The sequence below is a fragment of the Halichoerus grypus genome, chromosome 1 (assembly GCF_964656455.1).
Source record: "Halichoerus grypus chromosome 1, mHalGry1.hap1.1, whole genome shotgun sequence".
NCBI lineage: Eukaryota > Metazoa > Chordata > Mammalia > Carnivora > Phocidae > Halichoerus > Halichoerus grypus.
The window spans coordinates 45,248,347-45,262,152 of NC_135712.1; the positions used below are offsets into that span (position 1 = coordinate 45,248,347).

At 32.5% G+C, this 13,806-nt stretch overlaps 1 protein-coding gene across 3 annotated transcripts in view; it reads left to right on the forward strand.

Moving 5' to 3' along the window:
• Positions 1 to 13,806, forward strand: part of ARL6 (ARF like GTPase 6) — a 41,945-nt gene that overhangs the window by 8,646 nt on the left and 19,493 nt on the right. For all 3 annotated transcript variants that reach the window (XM_078061751.1, XM_078061722.1, XM_078061796.1), the window contains 3 exons: positions 2,188 to 2,249; positions 2,713 to 2,781; positions 6,743 to 6,837. In XM_078061751.1, coding sequence (XP_077917877.1) covers positions 2,188 to 2,249; positions 2,713 to 2,781; positions 6,743 to 6,837 — 226 coding nt within the window. The remainder of the gene's footprint in view (positions 1 to 2,187; positions 2,250 to 2,712; positions 2,782 to 6,742; positions 6,838 to 13,806) is intronic.

A 13,806-nucleotide genomic window follows, 5' to 3' on the forward strand; every position in this document is an offset into this window, starting at 1 on the left:
TAAACAAACTTTAGAAAGGCAAAACCAGGCATCTCTAAGGAGGCCTTTTCACTACTACGTTACTACTAAGGTGACTAAGCTCCAGTGACTTTTCAGCTTCTGTCTTTTCATTTGAATTTTAAATTTCCAGAAGTGGACTACCAAATTGAACATAATGGTGTGGGGCAACAATTTACCTTCTCGTGTTTTCACACAAAAGCAACATGATGAACTAAAGTTTTTGTTTTGTTTTGTTTTGTTTTTTAAGTTACACTGTGGCTGTATGGAGAAAATTGGAAAGAGACTGAAATCAATGAAAGTATAGTACCTCTGAAACAAATAATACATTATATGTTAAAAAAAAAAAAAAGAAGAAGATAGCAGGAAGGGAAAAATTAAGGAGGGGAAATCGGAGGGGGAGACGAACCATGAGAGACTATGGACTCTGAAAAACAAACTGAGGGTTCTAGAGGGGAGGGGGGTCGGGGGATGGGTTAGCCTGGTGATGGGTATTAAAGAGGGCACGTTCTGCATGGAGCACTGGGTGTTAGACGCAAACAATGACTCATGGAACACTACATCAAAAACTAATGATGTAATGTATGGTGATTAACATAACATAATAAAATTAAAAAAAAAAAGAAAGAAAGATAAGAGAGACCAGAATGGTGGTCAGTTAAGTGGCTGTTATAATGAGAAGAATGGAAATCAATAAGAAATTTATTACAAAGAGACCAAATCACATTCTCAATATTAATAGGTGCAAAACCAAAGCAAATGACAGCACTGACATATTTCTTCTGTATATTGATGCTAAAACAGAAATGCCAGAGTGAATACTTGAATTTTATATGTGTTTAAAATTCATAAAATTTAAAACATTTAACACTAAAAAAAAAGAAGAAGAAAGAAAGTATACTTATGATATTTGTTGAGTAGTTGCTGAGTATTTCCTATGGACCAGGCACTGTGTTGAGTATTTTGCATTCATTAACTCATTTAATTCTCACAATAACTTTACAAGTTAAAGATAATAATAGATTTCACATTTGAGAAAACTAAGGTTTGGAGAAGTTGAGTAACTAGTCTAAGGTGGCACATTAACAGTTAGGAGTAATTAGAAGGCTTTTGTACTACATCAAAGCAAGAAATGTTAAGGGCCTGAACTAAGTTAGTGAGATAGGACCAATTTGAGAATGGTTCATAAAAAATGTAAGAAACGAGGAGTCAAGAATAACTCATAGGTTATCAGAAAGTAGATGGTGTTTTTTATTCAAACGGAAGAATGGTTTTTGATGGTGAAAGTGTTAGGAGGCATTTGATGACTTGTCAGCTTAAGGCATTTTAATTGCCTGTGGGACTTGCTAACAGGTCTCCTGCTGTACTCTTGCCCCCTTGTAATCTGTTCTCCACACAGAATTCCCTACCATGGCCTTCAAGGCTCTACAGCTCTTTGTTACATATAGCTCTCTGCCTTACTCAGTACATTTTAGACATACAGGCCTTATACTTTTCCTGAGTGGCAAGTCCTTGCTTGCCTTGGGGTCATTGCACTGGCTAATTCTTTTGACTGGAATGTTTTTGCCAAGATCTAGTCATGCTTTTCTCCTTTTTGATATTCACTCTTGGGTCCAATGTTACCTCCTCAGAGAGGCTTTTTCTCAGCATCCTTTTTCCATGCCCCATACCAACCCTCCTCCCCCATTGCCTCCCATCTCCAAATCACCTTTCACTGCACTTACCACTTCCTGAAATTGTGTTCACTTGTAGTTTACTTGGTTATTGATGTTTACTTTCTCTAGGTAATAAGCTCCATGAAAGCAGCGACCATGTATATTCACCACCTAGACATGAGAACAGTCCCCAGTAGCATATATAAACTCAATAAGTATGTGGTGAAAGATTATGAAGTCCTGTATGTGAACTCAGAATGACTCATCAAACCACTTTACAGCTATGGTAACTTGCAGCAAGCCACAAAATGTGAATTAAGATATACACGTTATACAGATTCATAATTAGTAAACCTTAAACTTCTGTGAAGAATTCACACACAGTGATCCCACTGCAAAAATTATAATTTTGTTTAATTCTGTCATCTCCGTAGTGACAAATTTTAGAATTGGAAACGTGGATGCTTTTTTTTAACCTGAGGAAAAATTCATCTTTGGTAATTGCAGATTTCTCAATTTGTCTTTTCTCTTGAAGGCTCAATCACAAGATATAGTTCCAACCATAGGATTCAGCATAGAGAAATTCAAATCATCCAGGTAATTCATTTTATTATACTTGTGACTAAGAAGTTGTGGGTGAAAAGTGATAATATCAGATCGACCTAGTCATTCGTTCTACTCTTAGAAAAAGAAATTTGTTGTTTCAGAAGTAGATGGTAAATCTACCATCTACCAGAATAGATGGTAAATTATTTGTACCACTACCCCTGGATTGTTTTTCAGAATTTAACTTTAGATAAACTCCGATAATCTCACTAGAAGGAAAACATCTTTTTTTTATATGTTATTCATTACAAAATCATATTTATATTAAAAAATTTAATTTATGGGACTTGTACTTGAAAATTAGCTCAAGTTGAATATTGTATATTCAAAGGTGGTTTCTTTGAAAACAATTTAAATTTTTAAGTGAAAGTAACACCTTAAGTTAGTATCTTATAATGTAGTCATGGTTTGTTTTGTTTTGGTGTTTGGTTTTGTTTTGCTTTGTTTTCTGTAGTTTGTCTTTTACAGTGTTTGACATGTCAGGTCAAGGAAGATACAGAAATCTCTGGGAACACTATTATAAGTAAGTATGTTTATAAATGTTGGTTAACTAGATGAGTATATTTTAATAATAATGCTTAACAAATAAATCCAAAGGATTACGTGGGCTAGGTTGCAATATTTATTTTTCATATAATTTAAGCACATTTTCTAATGAAAAAATGAAAATGTTTTCTAATGAAAAAGTATAATCATATTTCATATTATTTCTCAAATGCTTCAGGTCCTCCATGACCTTGGATCTTTGCATATGCTTTTCTCTCTTGTTTTTAATGCCCTGTTCTGTTTAGTTGCAGTTTAAAGTTAATATAGTCATGCTTTAAAGTTAACTCAAAAGTCACCTCCTCTGTCAAATTTCACCATTTTTGCCCAGTTATTCTGTCCCCAGTGTTCACACAGTACTTTACCATACTTGTTATGTCTTAAAGTCATGTGCCATAGCTGCCTCTCTAATGAGGGTGTGAACTGCTCAAGAGCAAGGATTATTTCTTATTCAGGTTATTTCTTCAAGGCCAAGTATGATGCTAGACATATAGATCGGTAAATATTTATTGAATAAATTTAGTTAAAATAACAGTACTAACTTAAACAGTTGATCCATTTGTTCTACAAGCAATTCTAAAGAAGATATTTGTCAGCGTATGCAAATAAAGTGCTCACTAATTACTTCAGATTAAGAACTGTTAAGTTACTAGAACCCAAATTATTATGCCGTCTCAGGATTTGCATGTGGTAGTAAAATGAATTCATTAACTGTTCATATTGCTAGAACTCCTTCCTGTAAAAGCAATGTAACTTACTTTTGGAGTCTGAAACTTATAACCAGTATCCCTTGACTAAATGCCTTTTTGTCATTATCAACTCTTGCCTTGGAATGATTATGAGATGACTGCCCAGATCAGATTTTAATTTTTATTCTTTCCTGCTAATGTGGGAACAAACACTGTATTCCTCAGATATGAGCCAAAGGAGATTTTTTTCAGATACTCTTTTCAATGAGTGCTTTAATATATTGAAGTCATATTTAAATCATACAGATCCAGAGGACCGCTGAGGTACAGAGAGAAGATTTTGTTCTTCAGATTTCAGAGTCAGTTTGGTAAAGGGAAAGTGGCATGTTTATGGTAGCTTGCATTAAATTCTCTGGGGAAATGTGAGTTGTTTTTTGGGTTTTTGGGGGTTTTTTTTGTTTTTTTGTTTTTTTAGGAAACCTGAGTTTTCAGTATAGGATTTTTTTATTCTTCCTCCAAAAAAAGAATTTTTAAAATGTATTTATTTTAGCTACTATTTTAAAAATAACATTTATTTTAATTACAGATAACAAAAATACATAGAAAATAGTTTCTATAAAAGGAAACGTTTCTGATTTTAATTCCTTTTTCTTCAAAATCTTTTTGGAAGAAATTAATTAGGAACACTATAGCTAAATTGTAGGTTGAATAGTGAATAGGGTTACTATGGAGAAGGCTACAATAATAGTAAATTTATATCCTGTATCTATATTTTTCTAATTATGAAAGAACAAGTACATCTTAATCTATTAGACTGAAAGACATTAAAAAGATTAAGTCTACTATGGCAAAATAAGTCACTCTTATGGTGGGAATGTAACATCTTTTTCAGCGAAATTTATCAATATCTTTTAAAATGAAAAATGTTCATGCTCTCTAGCCATCATTTTTTTTCTTGAAAAGTATTCTATGGGGGCACCTGGGTGGCTCAGTCGTTAGGCGTCTGCCTTCGGCTCAGGTCATGATCCCAGGGTCCTGGGATCAAGCCCCGCATCGGGCTCCTTGCTCCGCGGGAAGCCTGCTTCTCCCTCTCTCACTCCCCCTGCTTGTGTTCCCTCTTCTGCTGTGTCTCTCTCTGTCAAGTAAATAAATAAAATCTTTAAAAAAAAAAAAAAAAAAAAAAATTCTATGACTAGCACTGGTGGACAAAGTTAAACATAGAAGAATATGTGTTGAACACTGTTTATAATGATATCTCAATTATAAAAGGAAAAATACTACTCTTAACAAAAATATGTGCTTAGTATATAGAGAGAAGGAAAAAAATTTAGTGGTATGTGCACCAAATCATTAATAGTATTTGTTTTTGGAACAATAAGATTATAAGGGAAGTTTACTTTGTCATTTATTTGATTCTGTAACATTGATTATTGTATAATTATTGCATATTTATAATATGAAAGTAATAAAGTATAAAATATAAGGAGTACACATTTTTTAATATTTGGAAAATATAAAAAAGAATAAAAAAATTTTTCTCTAAATCTCACTACTAATAAATTTACCATTGTTAATCTTTTTTGTTTTTCTTCTTTCTTGAAATATAAAATATATACTCTACATAGTTGAGAAAGGAGTCTTCTAAATTATGTACCATATATAGTTTTTTATCCTGCTTTTTCAGTTAATATTCAGTGATAAGAATAAATCAGGAAAAACATCCAAAGAATATAACTAATGACTGGCTGTTTATTTTTTTTTTCACATGCCTATGCCTATTTTGTAATCATTCTATTTTTGGACATAAAAGCTATTCTCAGTTTTTGAAGATTATAAACAATCCTTCAGTTAGCACATCTTGCTGCATAAATCTTTGTCATAGATCATGTTTCCTTAGAATAAATTCCAGAAATAAAATTACTGGCTCAAAGGGATTTAACATTTTTAAAACTGTTGGTAGATATTTCCAATCCATGGCTACTAGTAATATATGACTAGTGATAACCTATGTTCATTTTTTTTAAATGATAGGAGAAAATGGTACTCAAGAGTTGTTTTATTTTTATGCTCATGTGATTGCTAATGATATTGAACTTTTATTTTTTAATGATATTGAACTTTTAAAATCTTAATTTATGACTGGAATAAGTGATTCACAAAAAAAGGTAAAATGTCCAATAAATATATGCAAACATATTGAACTTTACTAGCAATTAATGAAATACAGTGTAAAATACTATGCTGTTAGAATGGCAAAAATGGAAAAGAATGTTAAGAGCCATGCTGGAAAGGTGGGAAAAATACTGGTAGTAGTATAAATTGATAAAGTATTTCTGGAATACAGTTTGTCAATGTTTATCTAAAACTTTAAATTTTGTATGTATTTCTAGAAATTTTATTCCTAATTACAAGTCTTAAGATACCAAGAAATTTAAAAAATGTACTCAGGAGGATGTTTATTCCAAAGTTTTTCACAATAATAAAAATTAAAAATAATCTCTAAGTCCACAGTATTACCGATGACATATCTGTGCAATGGGATACTTTATAATCATTAAAAGAAAGGTGCAGGGAATCAGTGATTTTTTTTTAAGTGCCACTGTGATCTGTAAGTGAATCTTTAAGCCAGTTTAGTGGCTGGTTATCAGCTTAAAAAAAATCAAATAGAATAAAATAAAAGCTATTTGTAAGTATTATTTCTGGAAACTTATTTCAAATATAGTTACATATACTTAAGGGTCTACTGTATCTTAATGTAAAATGTATTTCTCACTATGGTTATGGTAAGAAATATTTGAGAAACACTGGTGTAGAGCTTTAATGTTTCATATAAAAGTAGTTCAAACTATACTGCAAAGAAGATCAAGGAAATATATATATATCAGAAAGGCAGGGTATAAAACAGCAAGATTCCATTTAAATACAAATGTAGGTACTCATATGTGAATATACACAAAGAAAATGTCAAAATTGATTTACCCCCAAATATTAATAATGATTGCATCTGTGTAATAGGATTATGGTTTTACTTGTAATTTTTAAAAATTATGAAATAAGTCATTAAATTTACCATATTATCAACCAACTGAGAAAAAATTATTTTACATGAAATAGGACTAATGGTAATATAGTAGTCACTCATATAAACTAATATGTAATAAAAAGATAATACACAGGTTAGGAAATGCAAATGAATGCTAAACATGGAAAAATGTATAATTTTATCTTTAATTTTTCTCATTCCTTATACAGAGAAGGACAAGCCATTATTTTTGTCATTGATAGTAGTGATAGATTGAGAATGGTTGTGGCCAAAGAAGAACTTGATACTATGCTGAACCATCCAGGTATATGTGTGTGTCTGTGATATCTGTGCTTTAGGGTCTGTTTACGTAAGATGTTTTTTTTGTTCTTTGGTCTTGGCAGAAAATGTTGCTTATTCTATGTAATTATCTCTTATTTAAAATTTTTAATTTTTTAAATTGAAACAACATACAGTGTCATATTAGTTTCAGGTGTACAATATAATGATTCAATAGCTCTCTACATTAATGAATATATTACTCTCCTTTGTTTTTGAATTTTAAAATATAGTAATTATTCAGAATTCATATCTACCTATAGCACCATGTATTTTTTAAATTTCAAAGCTTTTTGCAGTATTTTCCAGGTCTCTGACCTTTTTTTCCCCCTAAAATAAAAATGTTCTTCTGATTGCACATGTGTCAATAGCAAAAAATAAAGACAGGAAAAGAATAAAGAAGGAAGTAAAAATCCATGTATTTCAACAGTCATTAGAATTATTTTGGTTACCAACTTTTCATACATGTATATATATATGTATGATTACACAGCATTTCTTACGTATTCTGAGAATTCTTCTAAAACAGATCTTTTCTGTTTTTAAACTCTTAACTGCCAGCCCTACCCTCTTTTCAAGATACCAGTATTAACAATTTGGTATTTTTTTCTCGTTGTTATTTACTAAAATGGGATCATATTCTCTACACTCTTCTGCATTTACCTATCTCAGAGAACATTAAATTATGGAAATCCTTTCAAGTCAAAATGAATATATGTAATTATTCTTTTTAATAGTGCCTAATATGCCATTCTATGAGTATACCACCATTTATTCTATTTTACCTATTATTAGATATTCTTTTTTTTCTCCACAATACAATTCTCCAGTAAGTATTGTGAAACTGCATTTCTAGCTTTACTCGTGGGAAAAGATTTAAGTAAGTGGTCTTTGTGCTATGACTTTTAGGAAGAGGTGATGGCTTAAAAGAAGTGTGGATTTGTTAGAAATAGAATGGGAAATAGCATGGGGCTTTCTAACAGTTCTTCCTGTTTAACCACACTAACTGGTATTTTTATTGAACAACCTTAAGCTTATTCAGATATTTGGGGTAATAATTATCTAGCCTGTATATTTTATGTGACTCTTTCACTTTTAAAAACTTAACAGGCTTTTATCTGGGTTATCTGGGTTGAGAATGCATTTTTGATTATGCATTCCCTTTGTGTTAATCTTTCCATTTTCTCCTCAAAAACTGTTTTAACATTGACCAATAATATGAAATGATTCCTACAAAATCAGCTTCAAATACAGTGGAAACCTTGGTTTCCTCAACTGAAGCCTTGTCCAAGTAAGTTATCTTTATGTACTGATGCATTTATTTTTTGGGATAGATTCCCAAAGGATTTCTCAGCTGAGGTAAACATGAACTTTAAAAATTTTTAAATTTAATTTTACTTTTTTACTGAAGTATAGTTGATGTACAATGTTACATTGTTTTCAGGTGTGTAATATAGTGATTTAACAGTTCTGTACATCATGCAGTGCTCACCATGATTGGTGTAATTACCATCTGTCACCATACGAAGTTAATACAATATTACTGACTATATTCCCTATGCTGTACTTTTTATCTCAGTGACTTATTCATTTTGTAATTGGAAGTTTGTATCTCTTAATCCCCTTCACCTATTTCACCCATCCCTCTCACTCCATCCCCTCTGTCAACCACCAGTTTATTCTCTGTATTTATGAGTTTTTGTTTTGTTGTGTTTTGTTCATCTGTTTTGATTTTTAGATTCTGCATATAAATGAATCATGCTATTTGTCTTTCTGTGTCTGACTTATTTCACTTAGCATAATACTCTCTAGATCTATCTACATTGTCACAAATGGCAAGATCTCATCCCTTATGGCTGAGTAATATTCAATTCAACATCTTCTTATCTATTGTTCATCTAATGATGGACACTTAGATTGCTTCCATATCTTGCTACTGTAAATAATGCTGCAATACACATAGGGGTGCCTATATCTTTTCAAAATAGTGTTTTTGTTTTCTTGGAATAAATTCCCAGTACCGGAATTACTGGCTTATACGGTACTTCTAAGAATTTTTGATTTTTTGAGGAACCTCCATACTTTTTTCCATAGTGGCTGCACCAATTTACATTCCCACCAATAATGTATGAGGGTTCCCTTTTCTTTACATTCTCACCAACACTTGATATTTCTTATTTTTTTGATACTAGCCATTCTGGCTGGTATGAGGTGATATCTCACTGTTGTTTTGGTTTGCATTTTCCTGATGATTAGTGATACTGAACATCTTTTCTGTTTGCCATCTGTATGTCTTCTTCAGAGAAATATCTATCCAGGTCCTCTGCCCATTTTTAAATTGGATTATTAGTGTATTTTGGTGTTGAGTTGTATGAAATCTTTATATATTTTGGATATTAATCTCCTATCAGTTATATGATTTGGAAATATCTCCTCCCATTCATTAGGTTGCCTTTTCATTTTGTTGATGGTTTCCTTCACTGTGTAAAAGCTTTTTAGGTTAATGTAGTACCAGTAGTTTATTTTTCTGTTGTTTCCCTTGCCTGAGGAGACATATCCAGAAAAATGTTGCTACAGCCGATGTCCAAGAGATTACTAAGTCTTCTTATTGGAGTTTTATGGATTTGGGTCTTACACTTAGGTCTTTAATCCATTTCGAGTTTATTTTTGTATATGGTGTAAGAAAGTGGTTCAGTTTAATTCTTTTGCATGTAGCTGTCCAGTTTTCCCAGCAGCATTTATTGAAGAGACTCTTTTCCCATTGTATTTTCTTGCCTCCTTTGTCGTAGATGAATGAGCCTATAAGCACGGGTTTATTTCTGGGCTCTGTATTCTGTTTCATTGATCTATGTGTCTATTTTTGTACCAGTACAATACTATTTTGATTACTATAGCTTTGTACTATATTTTCAGATCTGGGATTGTGATACCTTCAGCTTTGTTTTTCTCAAGATTACTTTGGCTATTTGGAGTCTTTTGTGGTTCCATACAAATTTTAGGATTATTTGTTCTATTTCAGTAGAAAATATTATTGGTATTTTGATGGGAATTGCATTAAATCTGTAGGTTGCTTTGGGTGGTGTGGACATTTTAACAATATTCTCCTAATCCATGAGCATAGTATATCTTTCCATTTGTTTGTGTTGTCTTCAGTTTCTTTCATCAGTGCCTTACAGTTTTCAGAGTACAAGTCTTTCACCTCCTTGGTTAAGGTTATTCCTAGGCATTTTATTCTTTTTGATGCAGTTGTAAATGGGATTGTTTTCTTTTTTCTTTTTCTTTTTCTAAGATTTTATTTATTTGACAGACACAGCAAGAGAGGGAACACAAGCAGGGGGAGTGGGAGAGGGAGAAGCAGGCTTCCCACTGAGCAGGGAGCCTGATGCGAGGCTCGATCCCAGGACCCTGGGATCATGACCTGAGCCAAAGGCAAATGCTTAACGACTGAGCCACCCAGGCGCCCCTATGGGATTGTTTTCTTAATTTCTCTTTCTGCTGCTTCCTTATTGGCGTATAGAAATACAACAGATTTCTGTATATTAATTTTGTATCCTGCAACTTTACCAAATTCATTTATTAGTTCCAGTAGTTTTTGGTGGAACTTTTGGGTTTACTGTGTATACTATGTCATTTGCAAACAGTGAGTGACAGTTTTACCTTTCCCTGCCAGTTTGTATGCCTTTTATTTCTTTTTCTTGTCTAATTACCGTGGCTACAACTTACAAAACTGTGCTGAATAAAAGTGGCAAGAGTAGACATCATTGTCTTATTCTTAATTTTAGAAGAAAAACATTCAGTATTATATTAGCTGTGGGTTTTTCATCTGTTGGCCTTATTATGTTGATGTATATTCTCTCTAACCCCACTTTGTTGAGAGTTTTTTATCATAAACTGATATTGTATTTTGTCAAATGCTTTTTTCTGCATCTGTCATATGGTTTTTATCCTTCATTTTGTTAATAGGGTGTATCATGTTGATTGATTTGCTAATATTGAACCATCCTTGCATCCCTGGAATAAATCTAACTTGACCATGGTGTATGATCCTTTTAATGTATTGTTGAGTTCAACTGGTGATTGTTGAGGATTTTTGCATTTATGTTCATCCAGAATATTGACCTGTAATATTTTTTTAGAATGTTTTGTCTGGTTTTGGTATCAGAGTAATGCTGGCCTCTTAAAATGAATTTGGAAGGTTTCTTTCCTCTTCTATTTTTTGGAGTAGTTTGAGAAGGATAGGTATTAACTCTTCTTTAAATGTTTGGTAGAATTCACCTGTGAAGCCCACTGGTCCTGGACTTCTGTTTATTGGGAGTCTTTTGATTTTTGATTTAGTTTTGTTGCTAGCAATCAGTCTGTTCAGATTTTCTATTTCTTCCTGATTCAGTCTTAGAAGATTGTATGTTTCTGGGAATTTATCCATTTATTCTAGGTTGTCCAATTTGTTGGCATATAATTTTTCATAGCAGTCTATTATAATCCTTGGTATTTCTGTGGTTCTTCAGTTCTTCTCTTTCATTTCTGATTGTATTCATTTGGGTCCTTTCTGTCTTTTTTTCTTGATGAGGTTGGCTAAAGGTATATCAGTTTTGTTTATGTTGGTCTCATTGATCTTTTCTGTTGACTTTTTAGTCTCTATTTCATTTATTTCCACCTGGAACTTTATTTCCTCCTTCTAGTAACTGTGGGCTTTGTTTGTTCTTTTTCTATTTCTTTTAGGTAAAGGATCATAATGTTTATTTGAGATTCTTTTGTTGTTTCTTGATGTAGGCCTATATTACTATAAACTTCCCTCTTAGAACTGCTTTTGTGAGGGTGCCTGGGTGGCTCAGTTGGTTAGGTGTTGGACTCTTGATTTCAGCTCAGGTCATCATGATCTCATGGGTCGTGGGAAGTGAGCCCTGCGTCTGCTTCTCTCCTTCTTCCTCTCCCTCTGCCCCTCTGCCCCTTTGCACATACTCTCTCTCAAAAAAAGAAATCTTAAAAAAAAAAAAAAACCTGCTTTTGCAGGGTGCCTGGGTGCCTCAATTGGTAAAGTGTCCAACTTGATTTCAGCTCAGGTCATGATCGCAGGGTCCTGAAGTCAAGTGCTGCTTCAGGCTCTGCGCTCAGTGCAGAGTCTGCTTGAGATTCTCTCTCTCTCCCTTTGCCTTCCCCCCACCCTGCTCATGTTCTCTCTCTCTCTTAAATAAAAATAAATAAATAAAATCTTTATAAAAAAAGAACAGCTTTTTGCTGTTTCCCTACAATTTTGAAGAATTGCATTTTCATTTTTATTTGTCTCTAAGTATTTTTTTATTTCCTTTTTGATTTCTTCATTGACCCATTGGTTGTTTAGTCTCCATGTGTTTGTGTATTTTTCTGTTCATTTTCTTGTAATTGATTTCTCGTTTCATACTGTTATGGTCAGAAAAGATGCTTGATATGATTTGAGTCTCCTTAAATTTATTGAGACTTGTTTTGTGGCCTAACATGTGATCATCTGTCTTGGAGAATATTCCATGTGTACTTGAAAAGAATGTATTCTGCTGTTTGGGGATGGAATATTTGTATATATCTGTTAAATCCACCTAGTTTAATATGTTCATTCAAAGCCACTGAGCAAAGTTCCTTATTGATTTTCTGTCTAAATGATGTATCCACTGATGTAAATGGGGTCTTAAAGCCCCCTACTATTCTTGTATTACTGTCAATTTCTCCCTTTATGTCTGTTAATACACACTTTATATATTTAGATGTTTCTGTGTTGGGTGCATTGATATTTACAATTGTTATATCCTCTTGATTTCTTTATCATTATGCAATGCTTTTCTTTGTCTCTTGTTACAATCTTTGTTTTAAAATATATTTTATCTGACATGAGTACTGCTACCCCACCCAGCTTTCTTTTGCTTCTATTTGCATGGAATATCTTTTTCCATGCTTTAATTTTCAGTTTGTCTGTGTCTTTAGGTTCTGAAGTAGTCTCTTGTAGGCAATATATAGATGAGTCTTGTTTTTTCAATCCATTCGGTCACCCTATATATGAACTTTTTAAAATTGAAGTATAAGCTGTTTACAGTCAAATGCTCAGATCTTAAGGACATAGTTCAATAATTTTGACAAATGCGTACACTCATATAACTATACTGCCTGTCAAGAAACAACATTTTCATTACCCCAGAAAGTACTTTCACACCCCTTCCCAATCAACACTTAATACCTCATACCAGAGAACTAATCTGATTTTTATCACCAGATTAATTTTGCCTATTCTACAGTTTCATATAAATGGGGGTAAAGGCACATACATTTTCATGCATAAGTTTTTTTATTTGGCATAATGTTTTGGGGAGCCATCTGTGTTGTTTTATGTTATCACTTGATTATTCCTTTTTATTCTATGTAACATTCTATTATGTATGTATATCACAGTTTGTTTATCCAGTATCCTGTTGAGTGACATCTAGACTGTTTCTAGTTTAGGCCTAGTATGAATAAACCTGATATGAACGTTCTTGTAAAAGGCTTTTTATAGACATATTTTTATCTCTCTTCAAAAAATTCCTAGGAATGATACTGCTGGGTCATAGGATAGATGTATGGGTGATATTTAAAGAATTTCAAAGTGGTCATACTATTTCACATTGTCAGTAACATAAATGAGAGTTCCAGTTTCTGCACATCCTCTCCAAGATTGATGTTGTTTTTTTTTTCATTTTAGCCTTTCTACTGAGTATATAATAGGATCTCACTGTGCTTTTAATTTGTATTTTACTGATGATTATTAATGTTGAGCACTTTTGCATATTCTATTCACCAATCTTGTACATTCTCTTATAAAATGCCTTTTTTAAATCTTTTGCCCATTCATTAATTTGGTTGTCTTCCTATTATTGAAAATTTAACATTTCTTTATAAGTTTTAGATAGGAGACCTTTGTTAAATATATGTGTTTTGAAGATTTCTCATCAGT